We start from the raw sequence: 18157 nt of genomic DNA on the forward strand, positions 1-18157 counted from the left end.
ATTTAATGCACCTTCCTGTTATGGTGTGGCAATGATGCTGCACGGCACCAAAATTCAAAGCAAAGTTGCCACTCTCATGTAGGTTGTGCAAACTTGTGGTGAGATAAAGAGCCTGTAGCTCTTTATTCAGCACCTGGTCACACATAGTCCTGCCCACAACTTTCTAGATTGTCTTTGTTGCTGAAATCCTCCCACTGTAAGCTGCAGTGGATGGGAAGGGGCGTATGTGAGACACAAATGAAAGAGAATTTGGCTCATGCAGGGAAGATAAAGAAAGTTTCTTCTTTACTTTAAAGGGCAAGTTCACCTTTGGGAACATTTTACATGTTCCATCCATTTTTAGGGTGGTACATGTAACATGTTCCCATAGCTGCAAAAGCCCCCAACCCCCCCAACAGATAGTACAGGGAGAAGTTTGCCCGTACTATCTGTCAGATTTGAACATAGACGTTCTGTGAATTAGTGCCTACAAGTCCTGGGAGCCTTAGTGGCTAGGTTTCAATTAACTACCATGTGAAAAAAAATACCGTAAATCACTTAAAAAGACCCACTTACACAAATCAGAATAAACAATGTACCCAGTGATTAGATTGTAACATGCAGCTATGTCTCTACCTGGTATACATGAAAAGTGCACAGCTGGTGGGCCTCAAGAACAAGGGGGATGTACCATGTAGTGATCTGAACAAGATTTTAACATATAGGACTCATATACTGTACTATACCACAAATAATATATATATATATATATATATATATATATATACACACATACATACACACACATATATATATATATATATATATATATATATATATGAGAAAGGTGGGATGTGCCCCACCAACACGTTGGTGTAATTGTATTTGTACTTTGCACAGAGTACAAGTAGTTCCTCATTTATGAAAAGAAAAAAAAAGAAAAGAATACATATGGACAGACTATTCTGCTCCTGCTCTGCTTATGTGGCCAGAATCACGGTTTATAAGACAAAGATTTAACCCGCTAGCACATGTTTGTGAGTCAGTATGTGCCTCAGCATAAAATGACACTACCCATCATTTCTGTGACAGCCAAATTATACCAGGTAAAATACGTAAAGATCCTTGTTAATGTTGTTTTTATTTCTAGGTGATGAAAAAGTTTAGCCCCAATCATAAACTGCTATTCTGCTAGGACTATATTACTGCCTGTTATTTTTACCAACTCATCCTCCAGAAGGTATGGATATTTATTTTCAGCCTTAACAGCACATATACTGGTGACATTAGCGAGATGCTAATAACCTCTGTCCGCGGAATGCAGAAAGAGGTCTGAGAACTTTCCCTGTGCCTGCAGATAATTAGCTGTCTGAACTGGTTGCAAACTTATAGATTCTGCCTGTATGCTTATCAGAGATACTGGAGTAGATGGGATGGTAACTAGGAAGGAAAATAAACACCGTTAACAATAGAAGATGAAAAGCTGATGGTCACTGTGTATAATTTGCCGATAAACATCTCAACTATTAAGATCTTCTGCAGCTCCAAACTAGCGATATTGAAATAGTGGCCTCATAAATTCTAGCAGTGGCAGTCCAACGATGGCAGAAAGGTTTTTTTTTTTATCTCTGAACTTACCTATTCACAACTCTTATACACTATGGGGTTTTATATAAGGCAGACCCATAGAAAAAAAAAGCCCTTTGCTAGCACATATATTGCCTGGCCCTCACCATTCCCTTTCAGTCAGTCATAAAAAGATAGCAGAAGCCCTGAAATACTTACATTGGCCTTTAGTATGCACCCCTATATGATTCCATGGCAATTAATCATTGGTCATGCAATCTTGGATGAAGGGGAAGATCAGACTGGCTGGACTTCAACAGCAAACCCCTCAACAAAGATCATGTGAAATGTCCAAATTGCCATTGGATCCTAAAAGTAGAATCAGCAACTGACTCTTTAAGATACGTGATGGTATTGGCCAATCTGGAGGAAATCTAGAATACCCTTAAAACAGGTAATTTAGACATTGCATTAAGTCTTTAGTTGGGAGTGCACAACTGGCCCATGTTCTTGATACAAGGTAAAGTCATTCAATCTACTGTAGCCCCTCTCATCCTGTCTATAACCTAACTGCTCTCCCATTGCTGAACATGTGCCCAGCTGTAAAATTACAAGATCTGTAGTTTTTCCTGACAGCTGTAGTCATGGATCCAAGCTGATAAGTACAATAGAAGTAATAGGTCGGCACCAACAAAGTAGACTAACACGCTTCTTGTTCTCATGCAGACCTGCTTACAACTGTGGATGGGGTCCAAGTTTCTTTGCTTCTTAGTATACATTACAGGTGCTTAGTGTAGTATAATCAAGGTGCTTTCTTCTTTCATAATGTTTTGCGGTCTTCCTTTGTACATATCATATAAGATATCTACATGAATGTTCTACCTTTAAAGTTGCATGCTTTGTACAATAAAGAATCCCTGCCATCAGGTCACTCATTTCAACAGCAATCTTTCTAGGGGATTAAAAGGGCATTTAACAGATTTTATGCATGATATTAAACAGAAAAAGTATCTCTTGCGTAGACATCCAAAAGGCCAGAGACTGATGCTGGATACCACCATCCTAGATGTGATGTCAGCAGTCCCAGCAGAGTCAGAGCTGTCACTCAAGTGATGCTCTAGTTGCTCCTCCATTGGAAGTTACAAAAAAAAAGAAAAAAAAAAAAAAGAAAAAACACACCACAACAAAAAGGTTATTGAGGTCAGTGAGGGCTGAGTGGAGATGGGCCAGCACAGGGAATAAATAGACACTCTCACTGCAAAGCGAGAAGGGCTGTGCTAGGAATGGACTCTCCCTAAAGTCAAATTTTCAATAATAATAAAATGTTAATGTAAGGAAAATATGTAAAAAAAGGAAGCATTCAGAATACTGGATTTATTTTATTTTACCAGCAATTTTTTACGTGACAGGATTTATTTAAACAAGGAAGGTGTTAACAGCCTAAACTACATTTCCCTAGCAGAACAAGGATAAAAAAAAAATGTAAACTGTTGAACAATAGAGCTTTGGGATTATTGCTGAATGGTGTTCTGCAAATCCCTTTCCCTATATTTTAGGTATGCTGGAGATTTCATATATATATATATATATATATATATATATATATATATATATATATATATATATATATATATATATATGGAAATTACATATATGGAGCAGCATCTTGTACCTGACATGCCTCAGAATATTGCAGAGATAGCATATTAATTAAATGCCAATATTAAATTTCAAATGTGCCAAAAAGTTGTGGTAGGCCTCTATGGCACAGTGAAGAATTGAGAATATGTCAACAGATATGAAATGGGGTATGAGATTCTTAGAAATATCTTTTTTCAAGATGTAACTAAATATAGGAACCCTCAAACAATCAAGTCCAATCTCTTATTTTTCTGTTAATCCTTCCGATAAGAACCTCAAGGATTCATGGGGTATAAGAAGTAAGGCTCTGTTCTTTTATTTAACATTTATAGACAAAAGAAAAATCCAGTCCACCAACACAAACCATAATGCTTTCAAAATCATGGAAGCAAAATATGCCACTCATCCCTCCAGCTTAAGTAAATTTACTGAAGATACCCATAGAACACACTAAATAGCTTTCAACTATTGCATATGTAAATTTGACCTTTCCATGCCGTTCCTTGCTGTTCAAATATCATTTGTGGAAAATGCTAAACGCCTAACGAGGGAATTTTTATTACAAAGCAAACAAAATAGATGCTAGATAACTGTAAAGGCAATCTTTACCTGTTCACCAGGAAGAAATTCAGCATAAGACATGGCACTGACGGTACAGAACTGGCAATGGAAAAGTAACTTTCAAAGTAGTCCTAGAAGAGAAAAAGAATAGGATGTGATATCAGATACTGGAGTAAGTAAAATAATTTAGAATTAGTAAAGCCGTTTTTTCCTACAAGAACGAGGAAAGTGCCTGAGCTATCCATAAGGCAGCATTTTCTGTTTAGGAGACCAGTCATTCAAGTCAACCTCTACACTGGGTACCTGGTCTTCTCAACAATTCCCGCTAGCTCTGCAGGGGTGCCTACTTCATATATTATGCTCTATAGATGTTTCCTCTAGATGCTGCTGCAAGGCAAAGGTACTGAAGCCGTCTGAAGACTTCACCAGAACTTCAAAAAAGATTCCCCCTGCACTCAAGCAAGCAAAAAAAAAAAAAAAAAAAAAAAGAACAGGCAGAATAGTGTGCTTTGGAGAGGCCATGACTTGCAACAGACCAACCACTTTTATACAATTTTTGCATCATTAAAGTGTTCTTTAAAATGCTCCTTAGTTCATTGCAGTACTTCTAATAGTTACTGAGTAGCAACAGTAACAAGCTGTTCTCAGTTTTTTAAGTTGCATAACCTAGAAAAAAAACATTAAAGTAGAGATAAAGGCCAAACATTTTTTTTTAAGCATTGGTGGAGTGGAGAGGGATCAGAACATCTGTCAGGTCTTTACTGCTGTTCATATCCCTGTTAGGGACAGTTACCCTATTTGTTCTACGTGAAAGTAGGGGAAAAAATCCCATATTTTGAGTGATCACCAGGACCAGAATAGAGGGCAAAACATTCAATGCGGATACTATTTATGCTAACTACCAAGGAGTTCCCTTATTTTGGAGGCTTTTCCTCTAAAAAAATTAATAGCTTTTGCCTTCAGTTCTACTTTAAAGCGGAGTTCCAGTCACACTATGAAAAAATAACAGTCAGCAGCTACAAAAACTGTAGCTGCCGACTTTTAAAGATCAGCCATTCCTGTCCCTTGATCCCACGGTATCCTCCCTGCAGCCCGTTTCATCAGCCGTCCGGTGTTCACGACACAAGCATCTTCAGTGTGGGGACCCAGCTACGACAGCTTGCGGCTTTACAGCCCGGTGCCCACTGCACATGTGCGAGTAGCGCTGCTCTTTCTGAATGGTCCCGTAGTCTTCTGGGACCTGTCACGTGTCCCAGAAGACTACGTGGAAGGAGGGAGGCAGGACAACTTTTGCTTCCAATCGCAGTGAAGTCAATTTCAGGTACCCACTTCCCAAAAGGTGCCAATCCTTAGTGGGAAGCAGGGGCCAGTCTTTAGAGCAGAACTTCCCCTTTTGGGTGGAGCTCCGCTTTAAGTAGTCCTGATTGGTTAGCAGCCCACTTGCACAAAGCCAATCATCACACATGAAAGCCTGCTTTGAGTTTGCAAAAAGGCACTGGAAAGACTCTCAGCAGGCTTTTATGTGTTTTGCACTGAGAAGCTGCCGCCACTCTACCATAAAGCCCAAATCGGTGGAAGGCTGCGGTGATGGTTGTCCTCCTGGAACTTTGTCCCATCTCCACACAGGATTTTTGGAGCTCAGAATGACCATGGGGCTCTTGGTGACCTCTTTTACTAAGGCGGCCACTGTGCTCTTGGGAACCTTCAGAGCAGCAGAATTTATCTGTGCCTTGCAGTAATCCCGTCTTTCAGCTCTGCAGGTAGTTCCTTTGCCTTCCTGGCTTTTGCTCTGTTACAGTATGCATCATCAGCTGTGAGCCCTTTCCAAATCATGTCCAATCAGTTTCATTTACTACAGGTGGATTCCAATCAAGGTGTAGAAACATCTCAAAAACGATCAAGAGAAATGGGAGGCACTTGAGCTAAAATTTCAAGTGTGGTTGCAAACAGTTTGAATACTTAAGTACTTGTGATATTTCAGTTTTTTCTTTTTAATAAATTGACAGACATTTCTAAAATTCTGTTTTGACTTTGTCATGGGGTACGAAGTGTAGATTAAGGAGGAAAACAATTAATTAAACAACTGTAGGATCAGACTGCAACATGACAAAATTGAAAAACGTGAAGGGAGTCTGAATACTTCATGAATGCACTGTACATTTACAGAATGCCTTGTATTTTTTTAACCAAGCTTCCTTCCCACTTACTTCAGACAACACCTTGTTTTTGCTGAGAAAAAAAAAATACAGGCATTCTGTCAATGATGGCAATGCCACCATTAGGCCACACATGAGTGAGCGTCAAGACCCCATTCACATATAGAGCTTTATTTATTAACTCAATACAGCTTTATTTTTTAGATTTAGCAGGAATTTTGCAAGTTGTGTTGTGTTTGTGTCCATTAATACTGAGTTTATAGTATTTTTTGAGAAGAGGAAATGATGGTACAGAAAATAGTCAGAAAACACACAGAAAAAAAAAGCTGAACACAATAGGAGTTTAACCAATTCAATACCGACCACTTTTACCCCCTTGCTGCCCAGGCCAATTCTCAGAATTCAGCACTGTCACACTTTGAATGGTAGTTGTGTGATCATGCAACACTTTTTTATCATTTTTCTTCATACAAACAGAGCTTTTTTATGGTGGTATTTAAATCACCACTGGGGTCTTTATTTTTGTTATATAAATGAAAAAAGGCCAAACTTTTCGGAAAAAAAAAAAAGTGTTTTTGTTTCGCTCATAACATTTTGAAAAGAAATAACCTTTCTTTGTAAATTTAAGCCAAAATGTATTCTGCTACTTTTCTTTAGTGAAAAATCAGTTTACATTACTTAACCTGTAGGAAAGTTAAGAGTCCACAAACTATGGGATATGTCTGAAAATCTATCAATCCTGATGTACGGACAGCCTCATCTCATTTTGTGAGGCCCTAAATTGCCAGGACAGTACCAATATCTCCTAAGTGATCCCTTTTTAAAAAGCAGATAGTCCAAGGTATTTACTAAGAGGCATGGCACATTTTTTTTTTAAATAAAGAAAATAAAAACAAAAAAAATAGATTTTTTTTTTTTTTACATACTGTCAGCAGTGCAGTACAGTGTTATCACATAACTGGTGTGGCAGTTAGCAGGGACACCGACCGATGACAGTATGTAAAAATTAGAAGAAAAAAAAAGTAACTTTTTAAAAAAAAATGTAAAATGTGTTCTTTAATTTTTTTTTTTTACATACGGTGACCAGAGCAATACAGTGTTACCATAGTTACATTGTACTACACTGGAGTGGTGATCAGGAATTTGTTTCATTTTTTTACACACATCCTAAGATTTCTTATAGCAGTGAATTTCACTGTGAACAGTGAATTTTTAGGGTGTGGTAGTTACTGTTATAGGTGGTATTGTGCTATAAGATTGGTTGAAGTGAATTTCAGTTTTAGGGAATGAAATAGATTAATTCAGTGTGTATTGTTGTGATTATCTGTGATTGGCCACAGCTAATCACATGGTACAGGTGGGCTATGATTGGCCCTATCTGTACCAAGTGATCATTGAGACCAATCACAGCTAGCAACACAATTTTACGCAATTAGTGGCATGAATAAAAGCCATTCATTGTTTACAATTGTCATGTGATCTGCTGTGACTGGCCACAGCAATTAAATGGTACCGGCAGCGGGCTGGTACACTGATCAGTCATCAGAGACAGATCGCACCAGAGCGTAGTTCGCGGGAGGATGTCATAGGATGTCCCCCCAGAAAAATACGGTTCCCACCAGGCCATCATTTTATAATGGCCCGGATGAGCAGTTAAAAAACGTTAGAAAAATGTGCACACACATAAAAATGCTGATAAACACAAGTGAGTTTTAACTTGCATTTTTTATTTGCACAAGTGTGAACCAGCCCTTAAGAGCGTTTTGCATTCCCATTGACTTGTAAGGGAATGCAAAACTCACCTGAAATTTTACCATCTTTGCATCATGAGATAGGCACAGGACAGGGACTCTACCTGTCCCATCTGCAAGCAAAGGTTCCCTTGGCATGTGAAGGTACTTGTCTTACAGCTGTCTTTTCTCCCACTTTTACAACACTGAGTAAAGGTGATTGTTTTTATTAGCTAGAGAAAATTATATAAGTTTATTTAGTTGATTCAGTTTTTGGGAAACACCTAATATACCGTATTTTTCGCTCTATAAGATGCACAAAAATGGGGGGAAATGTCTGTGCATCTTATGGAGCGAATATGGAGCAGCCGACTCAGTATCCCTTCCCCCCCCCCCCCCGTCGCCGCATTAGAATACCAGGCCAGCCGCTCAGGTCTTCTGTGCAGCAGAACCTGCTCCTCGGTCCTACCTGTTCCTTGGTCCAGCGGTGTTATCACCTTTAGTGTGGGCACCCAGCTGTGACAGCTTGCGGCTTCACAACTGGGTGCCCCCTGTGCATGCGCAAGAAGCACTGCTCTTTGTGAATGGCCCCGTGTGAATGACCTGTCACGTGTCCCAGACTACGGGGAGAGAGGCTATGCAGCGGAAGTGTGAACCTGTCAAATTCAGGTACCCGCTCTCCAAAGGTCTGCAGTCTATGGTCACCTCCTGTACTACGTCCGCAGTCTCTGGTCACCTCCCGTACTACGTCCGTAGTCTCTGGTCATCTCCCGTACTACGTCCGCAGGCTCCGGCCATCTCCCGTACTACGTCCGCAGGCTCCGGCCATCTCCCGTACTACGTCCGCAGGCTCCGGCCATCTCCCGTACTACGTCCGCAGGCTCCGGCCATCTCCCGTACTACGTCCGCAGGCTCCGGCCATCTCCCGTACTACGTCCGCAGGCTCCGGCCATCTCCCGTACTACGTCCGCAGGCTCCGGCCATCTCCCGTACTACGTCCGCAGGCTCCGGCCATCTCCCGTACTACGTCCGCAGGCTCCGGCCATCTCCCGTACTACGTCCGCAGGCTCCGGCCATCTCCCGTACTACGTCCGCAGGCTCCGGCCATCTCCCGTACTACGTCCGCAGGCTCTGGCCATCTCCTGTAGTACGTCCGCAGGCTCTGGTCTTCTCCTGTACTACATCCCTGCAGGCTCTGGTCTTCTCCTGTACTACATCCCTGCAGGCTCTGGTCATCTCCTGCATTACGTCCGCAGTCTCTGGTCATCTCCTGTACTATATCCGCAGGCTCCGGACATCTCCTGTACTACGTCCGCAGGCTCTGGCCATCTCCTGTACTACGTCCGCAGGCTCTGGTCTTCTCCTGTAGTACATCCCCGCAGGCTCTGGTCATCTCCTGCATTACGTCCGCAGGCTCTGGTCATCTCCTGTAGTACGTCCGCAGTCTCTGGTCATCTCCTGTTGTACGTCCGCAGTCTCTGGTCATCTCCTGTTGTACGTCCGCAGTCTCTGGTCATCTCCTGTACTATGTACGCAGGCTCTGGTCATCTCCTGTAGTACATCCGCAGTCTCTGGTCATCACCTGTAGTACGTCCGCAGTCTCTGGCCATCTCTTGTAGTATGTCCGCAGTCTCTGGTCATCTCCTGTAGTATATCCGCTGTCTCTGGTCATTTCCTGTACTATGTCTGCAGTCCATTGGTTTAGAAAATGTTTTTCTTGTTTTCCTCCTCTAAAACGTAGGTGTGCGTCTTATGATCAGGTGCGTCTTATGAAGTGAAAAATACGGTATGGAATTTCTCTTCTTTCACAGTGCGCAATTCCCATACCGAATTATGGAACCTTGACCATCATAGCCCCTGGCCCACTCTGGGTCAGTTAGGTCTCATTTTCCATCAGCTTTGATAAGCGGAGGGCCAACTATACAAGGACTGCCAGGTAAAATAATAATAATACAATTTTTGTTGGGTTAGCTCTGTGAAGGCAGCTTGGGTTTGTTACCAAATGAACAAGAGCTTGGTAATCACTAAAGCTGGTTACACAATGTCCGCAATTCGTCAGCAACCGGCCAACAATTGTTCAGTGTGTACAGCAGTCTGTCCGACAGAAACCAGCCATTGGATTTTGTCAAAGGGACATTCTGGAAAACCAGTATTCATACATCCTTGATACAGATATTTAAATGAGTATATAAATTGCTGATGATCATATTTTTTATGAAAATCAAGTTAAAATTGCATACAACTGTCCTGCATTTGTCCTGTCCTAGAGTTTCTTCCTCTACATATCTGTAGCAGCAGTTGCACAGGGGGGTTTGCTCTCTTAATTGGATATTAAATAGATTTGATAATACAGAGATTGAAATAGAAGGACATTCTGCCTGAACATTCTATTGCTACTGAGGACAATGTCCCAAGGTCAGTGCTGTGACTTTATACAATAGAAAAAAAAAAAAGTAAAGAAATAATATTTGGAACAGGTCTTCAGCATTTAGACAGGAAGGAAGAATTTTCAATTTACTAAACAGCATTGTTTTTGTAGGCCAAGATTCTCCCATCCATCACATCAGAGGATCAACAGCTTTCATATGGGAAGGTTAGGGTGACCCTCGGCTGATAGGTCAGACCCCGATAGGTAATAGAGTGCCACGTCCCTGTATAGAATAGTGAAAGGAGGAAAATGAAAATGAACTTTCTAGGCACAAAACCTCAGTACACGAAAGGATACAATCAATGTTCCTTTATTAACATCACCTCTAAAATGCATCTTGTATGATATACTTGCACAATTAGCCCACAGCTAGTATCCCATGACCCACCGACCACATAGAATGATTGCAAAAGATGGTAGCAGTATGGATAGTACCAACAAAGTAATCCTTCAAAAAGGTAATGGATATTTAAGCTGTGCAGGTAATGCCCAACATGTTTCACAACAGTCGCTTCCTCAGGAGCTAGCAATATATCTAGGGAGGATAAATATATTTAGACAATATGGATACACATAGAAGATTACAAAACAACATAGTATATAAAATGATAGTATGCACTTACAAAATTAACCAGTATGCATTGGGCAATGATGAACTCCCCCGGTTCCAAAAGGGGAGGTCACCTCAAGCCACACGCAAGGGGAGCAACCTCCAGAAGTCAGGTATGGGGTTGCAAAACTTGGCTTAGGGCGGGAGAAGGACCCGCAGGGCTCCTCAGACACATAATTTCTACGTATTGGATGGCAAGGCTACAGGCCAGAAATAAAGAGCCAGGAAGGGCCTGAAAAAAGACTACAACATGTAAATTGACCAAGAAACATCCTTCTGAACAGGGTAGTTACTGGGGCATAAAGCTTGCTTCCTGGGGAATCTTTTACCTTGCAATACAGTAGATAGATAGGCCCATTAGGACTACTATATATATATATATATATATATATATATATATATATATATATATATATATATATATATAATCCCTCACCGGGGAACAAAAAATGGACAGCCCGAAAATCAGTCCAGAGATCTTGTCCTCCGTATGAGGTAGAAAGGCCTGTAGGCCTAAAAAAGGAGATAAATATGGTACCCTCGTTAGTATAGATATCCCCTATATTAAGATTAGAATCGTCCACCCCCGAATTGGGGACCACCTACCGGTAATAGATGATATGCACGACTTGGAGAACTACCGTCAAGGGGGCCATACACCAGCCCACGCCGCCTAAGTACATCCCGACCCGGCGTGCCACCACCGCGCGGGCACGTGACGCAACCAGGCCTGGTCAGGAAAGACCGCACACGTATTGAGCCTGTGAAAGGCGGGACCCTGCACACGAGAAAACTGTGCACGCACAGACGGGGGGAGGATCCGAGGATCCAACCCCCAATCCGCGGGCCCCTGGGCCCGGCCACCACCGCCAACCCCAAAGGGCAGAGCAGCCAAGGAGAGGCAGATGCAGGGGCGCAAGCCAGAGATGAACCGCAGCCACCCAGCCACACACTCGACCAATAACCAAGGGGCCCCCCTGGGAGCAAAGACCCAGACGACCCCCCCCCCAAAGGTCCCCCACAGCAACAGTGCACATCTGTTACAATAGTTACAGACATTTACGCAAATGAGCACATAAAAAAAACAAAGAAACCTCAATATATATGGGATACACTGGCCACAAATTTTATCCAGGACATATCAGGTACAGGGATAATGATGATAGCATTACACAACAGCTCAAAAACCTATACACAGATTGCAGAGGCAAAAGAGTGTATAATTAGAGTACGCACATATCCCACTGAAAAGTGAGATCATACACGTACCTAAATATTTTCACTCCTGGGTCCATAGAGGAATCACAGGTCCCAGGAGTGACAACTCAAAGGATTTCATCCAGGTTTCACAGAAAGGGTTTATACGATAGAATTTTATTGAGGCCTGGCAGATTTACTGTGTTGAGACGGTCAATCCACATAGTTTCCCTACACAGAATTTTTTTGTCCCAATTACCTCCACGTGGATCTCTGGTAACTACTTCCAAGACAGTAAATCTGGCATGGGTAGTATTACATTTATGATAAAGTCCCAGGTGGCGGTGAGCATTTTAGCATTGGAAGAATACTAAATATGATCATGTATTCTCTGATTGAGCGGATGTATAGTTTTACCTACATAATAGGCCCCACAGGTACATGTCATGAGATAAATAGCTCCCCTGGTAACGCAGCTTGCATGAAATTTTGGGAAAAATGTCTCTCCATTAGGTAGGTTAAATTGTGCTCCAGTCTGTACCCAGGGGCAGTATGTACACCTGCCACAGGTAAAGACCCCACTGGGAAGTATAGGACAGTTTGTTCCTGGAAAATAATGACTTGATGTCACTCTGTCCCTAATGGACGTAGCTTTACGAAAGACCATCTCACAATAGTTTTTGATGTATTTATGCAAAATGGGGTCCTCCCACAGGAGGTACCAGTGATGTTTTAGTACTCTACGTAGTTCCTGATGTTGTACAGAATATTGTGTTATGAACCTGACAGTTGAATGTTCTACCGTGGATTGAGTTGTAGGGTATAATAGGCTATAATTGGCAGTATCTTTAAAGATTTGTAAATCAAGAAAAGCAATAGTATTTCTATGCCAATTCATCATAAAAGTCAGATTGAAAGAGTTCCTATTGAATAATTGCATAAATTCATCCAACATGTCTGAGGTACTAGTCCAGATGACAAACACATCGTCAATAAACCTGAACCAGCAAAGGGCATGGTCCAGGTATTTGGCGAGGGTGTCATCCAAAAATATGCAGCGCTCCCATCCCCCCAGGTACTGGAAACCTGGGGAGTTCATCATTGCCCAGATGGCCGTTATCATCCCTGGACTATTGTCATCCATACAGTCACCAATTATGATGGATTTTAATCTAGGAGAGCAAACTCTACAAATTCATCCTTCTGCACTCACTAGAGATGAATAAGTGAATAATTACATTTGCAGCAGGTAAGCCATGTGTGATATAAAGATAGATTTCCCCATAACAATATTATTCCTGACAACTACCAAAATGGTCACTTACAGGAGGGATTCTTATCATTGTGTGATAACTTTGTGAATACAGCCTATTGACACCGGAGCCCATTATAGTGAATGTAATTTGCTATAATGCAGATCCTTGTTACAGTGCGATTAGATGGGTAAAATCTATGAATAAATTGGTGAATCAGATAAATAAAGCCTTCTCCTCTGTGAAGGAGGTTTGAGTAGTTACAACATGGGAGTTCGCTTAGTATTTGCTTAATCATTTCCACAAACTTATTTGAATTGTTTGGTTAGCTGACAAAGGATATATAGTGCTTATAGGGCCAATTCACTGATATTTGATACCTCAATTGTTGGTAAAGGGTGGAGATAGGAGTGAAGCTCCTGGGGACACTAAGAAGGACACGAGTAGAACCCATTGGTGTCAGTCTGTATATGCAGTAAAGCATGCTTGTTATACTCACTGTGGAACCTAACAGGTTAATGCTATGCATCGTGTAAAACCGCTGTTTGATCCAGTCTTTTCTGATCCTCCCTTTCTTCCAGTGTACCCCTCTTATCTCCTGATAAGACATATCGTGTGGAGTCACTCTGAACATGTTCAATTTGGAGTGTATTGCTAAAGAGGTTTTTTTTTTTTCCTGGGAAAGTGGATGTGATCAGTACAGGGCCAATCAGCACTGTCCAGACAGAGGTCAGGGGTCCTGCAACCTCCTAGAGCAAAATGAAAACTCCTACAAGCTTTAACCATTGCTCTGCTGAACACTGATAGAAGTCACAAGACTGCTGTAACTATTGATGAGAAAAGGTATTTAGCAGTTTATATTTACTAAAATAATTGCACTTCCATGTTCTGTGTACTGTGGGAGACAAGATATAGTGAATGCAGGGTCCTGGGGTTAGTAACACTTTAACACACATTTTTTTCTCTCTCTACATATACAACTGCAGAATTATGGACAGATGATCATGATCACCCTGGACCAAGTCATCCATTTCCATGGATAGATAGTTAAGTAAGTTAGTTAAATTAAGTTAGGTTAGTTAAGTTACTCATTGCATACAGGCAGCGCAGTGGAACAGTGGTTAGCAGTCATGCCTTGCAGCACTGGTCCTTGGTTTTATTCCAACCATGGTAGTACCTGCATGGAGTTTGCATGTTCTCCCTTTGCTTCAGTGGGTTTCCTCTGGGTACTCCAGTTTCATCCCACTCCAAAGACATGCTTTATAAGGTCAACTTTAGAATAGATAGATAGGGAACTCGCCAGAAAGGGATTAATTCTGTGAGATAATTGGCTGAGCTGTAGCCATGAGCAAAAACACGACTTATATTACTGCACTTCCTTTATCTTTAGTTGGTGATACTAGAATCTTCCTCATTGTAATGCCTATGAAATGTGTTGGCCTTGGACCCTTTGTTTCTTGGGTAATTTTTACAATAAAAGCATCATTGCCCAGATGCCAGGAGCACGAGACATTGATGTAATTTCTCTAGGCCCAAGGAACAGAGTCGCATGATATTAAACTGCTTAAAATTAGAAAAGAACTTGTTTGTGCAATTAAAGATGTCTACTTGCTTGGGAAGTTAAAAATCTTTAAGTTTAGGGTAGATAAGAAGCTGATTTGAAGCAAAGTGTGATATTCTTAGATAACGTTGTTCAGTTTAGTGGCTGGGTGTGACTCTGTTAACCTCACGGAACCTTTCCGCTAGCTCCTCCTAGAGTGGGTGTGGTGCCCGGCCACTTCGGGAAAGCTGCCAGAAAAAGGGTTTAAAACGGGGAGCTTAACCGTAATCAATTGGGAGAAGCCTTCCTATATGAGGACGCTCTGACGCTGGTACTCTTGCCAAGGCTATGGGCTCATCAATTGGTCGCGTTTACGGCCTCCCTGCGACCCCCCCCCCATGCATTATGGTTCCAATAGGGGTCTGTTCCTTCCAATCTTCCCATAGCTTTGGTGATGTATTAATTCTATGCTGTGACGCTGTCAAAAGATGTGTCTATTTCATGCTGTAATGCTCACATTATTATTGGTGTGTGTTATTATGCAAATTGTGATGACTATAAGATATATCCTCCTGTGTATCATGTCATAATAAAAGTGGAGGTTTTGACAAGAATATTGCAGTTGGATTCTGTTATTTCTTGGAGTGCTGAGTGAATGCTATGATGTGGGCAGGTGTTCATTTGGTAGAGGGTCTTTCACATGTTTAGATTAATAATATAAATGCTGTTTAAGCATACCTCTATGTGTGTAATTGTGTGTAAATGACTTGCTTTTAGTTATTGCATCCAGCATTGCATTACACTCATTCTAAACCAAACTAGAAAACTAAAATGATCTTTCATGTATCAAACATCTACTATTTGAAATCCGCATGTGTTGATATTAGATTGTAAACTCCCAGGAGCAGGGCCCTCCTGACCCTCTTGCATTAAATTGTATTGTTGCTGTATTGTCTCCCTTTATATTGTCAAGTGCTATGCAAACTGTTGACGCGATATAAATCCTGTATAATAATAATATTGAAAATGCAGTGTTTGACAAGAAAAACTGCATTTGAACTGCTTTGGTTGCTCTGCAAAACAGGTCAAAAGCAGCCTCTGATCTGTCATATGTATTGCTCCATTAAAGTCAATGGCCATTTGCTGACTTGCATTTGATATACATTTCAAACACAGGAAAAGAATGCCCAGGACATGAGCTTATGACAAGTGAAATGACAGAAAAATAATACATCTTTTAATACATTATTTTGTATTGTTCTCTGACCCCTTCGCACACACAAATATATAGAAAACAATTACGATAATGTAAAGCATTGATAATAAAAATTATGGCTTTTATAGAAGTCTTTGTCAGAACAAATTTAAAGGGCATCCTGCATTAAGTGTTGGGGTGGAGTTTGGTTCCTCAGAGTGCGGGGCAGCTCTTCTGGAAGAAATAGATAGTCCGAGTTTTGCTCTAATAGACCATTTAGCAGGTTGATCCCTTCACTAACTGCAGATTTCATTATTTAATCTTCAGATATATTAAGTATTTTGCAAGGTTAAGCAACTTTCTGACAACATCCCAGCTTCAAACTTAAAATGAAAAAACAAAAACACCTTTAAAATGGCTTTTCTGACCTGGTTATGCCTCAAAAACACAAAAACTCAGATATTATACCTATTATTACCTAGCAATGTTTTTCTCATTCCAGGCATGGGAGGGATCAGGAAGATAAATAACAGAAGTGTGTACACGGTGAAACCAATGCCGCAAAATAGTCTAATAAACTACATAATGTACAGCATCAGGAGTATATATATATATATATATATATATATATATATATATATATATATATATTAAATAAAATACACACATACACATATACGGTTAGCACCTTCTCATAGTAGGCATTCGCTGCTTTCTCAGTCAATGCCATCACAGAGAATTGGGGAGTAGTAGGCCACAAGATCTTTTATACAGCTTGTGAAAAGCTGGTTTTATGTATCTACTAAATGTCTAAGTCAGTTACTTGCTGGCTAGTTAGGGAGAGCACAATATAAGTCAAGGAAAAGTAGCAGGTTCATTTTCTAGAACCATTTTCATTGTAAACCCAAAATCTTTTTTTTTTCAGATGCAAAATTAAGATATTGTATTGATTAAAGCTACTCAAATAAGAACTGACCTCAACTTTATCGAATTACAAAACATTTTTTTTATATTGGCAAAACTTTGCTTCTTCAGGAGATATTCAGATGAATATATTATTCTGTGCAAAAATACAAACAAATAGCACCAGAGTGATGATAGCCTGAACAATGTTCCATCTCATCCAGCGGTCTCCAAACTGTGGCCCTTCTCCAGCCTTTAGGGCACTATTTTTTCTCCAACACAAAATTATGGGGCACTATTCCTCCCACTAAAACTATTGATGGGCCATTGTTTACGCTCACTGATGTCAGGGTATTTTCTTCTCCAACTGGCCACAATCTGGCGCCCTAAAGCCTGAAAGACTGTAAACTGGCCCTTTGTTGGGAAAGTTTGAAGACCCATAATCTAATCAAAGGGTTCAATGAGCTTGTATGATTGTTTTAAGTACAAAAAGATTGCAAAATGATTGAAAAGCTTGCAAATATGCAAACTGATTTCTCAGCATAAAAGAAAATAACCGTATGACCATCAGTCTGCAAAGCTACCAAATGCCATGGTAGACTTTGTAAACTAGATTACTAGGGATTGTGCTAAAACAGTGGTGATTATAAGGCCTCTTTCACACGTGCAGACCATTTGTTCTTTCAAAGAAAAAACAAATTAAGTTTACAACAGTTTTTCATCAGTTTTTACATCCACTACCGATGCAAAAACAGACAGCTTTTCCATTTACATCCGTTTTTCATCCTTTCCTTTTTTTTAATGGAACAAAATAGGACTTTGATCCATTTCATAAAACAGATGACAGATGTGGATGTAAATGAATGATCATCCTTAAGTCAGTTTTTCCATCTCTATGCACTGATGTCCGTTTTTCATCTGTCAATGGATTAATGAAAAAAGAATAAATGGTCCGCACGCACATGTGAAAGGGGCCCAACATGATTACATGGCCATGCTGGACTTGCCGTGTTTACTAGAAACAGGACTTTCACTATGGAACCACCTCTGTTTGTATCTGACCCTTGAAGAATATGTCAGAGCCCTGTATGGCATAACAAAAGGGATACACTGATTTCTTATCACTCATTGATCTCAGTGGGATGTCTACCTGTCTATGGCCAATTAACTCCAAATAAATCCAATCACTCTATTCTAAGGACAGGGAGGTTTTTGGAGATTTATGAAAAAGGCTGTCCAAAAAAGAGTGCTGGTTTCAGAAGCCATAATATATTCCATGCATTCTCCCTACAGGGTTTCTGAATCTTATAAACAGCTAGTATGGTATTGTTCACCCCGGTGAATGAAAACCAGTTAAAAAAAAAAAATCAGTACAGTATACAAGCAATATGAATGTAC

At 40.6% G+C, this 18157-nt stretch overlaps 1 protein-coding gene across 2 annotated transcripts in view; it reads right to left on the reverse strand.

Annotated features, from left to right (window-relative positions):
* The window catches only part of SLC29A3 (solute carrier family 29 member 3), a 99689-nt gene that overhangs the window by 40095 nt on the left and 41437 nt on the right, over positions 1-18157 (reverse strand). For both annotated transcript variants that reach the window (XM_089677101.1, XM_089677100.1), the window contains exon 3: positions 3796-3878. In XM_089677101.1, coding sequence (XP_089533227.1) covers positions 3796-3878 — 83 coding nt within the window. The remainder of the gene's footprint in view (positions 1-3795; positions 3879-18157) is intronic.

The sequence above is a fragment of the Staurois parvus genome, unplaced genomic scaffold (genome assembly GCF_062004578.1).
Source record: "Staurois parvus isolate SC_StPar_1 unplaced genomic scaffold, SC_StPar_1.0 ptg000177l, whole genome shotgun sequence".
Classification (NCBI taxonomy): Eukaryota; Metazoa; Chordata; class Amphibia; order Anura; family Ranidae; genus Staurois; species Staurois parvus.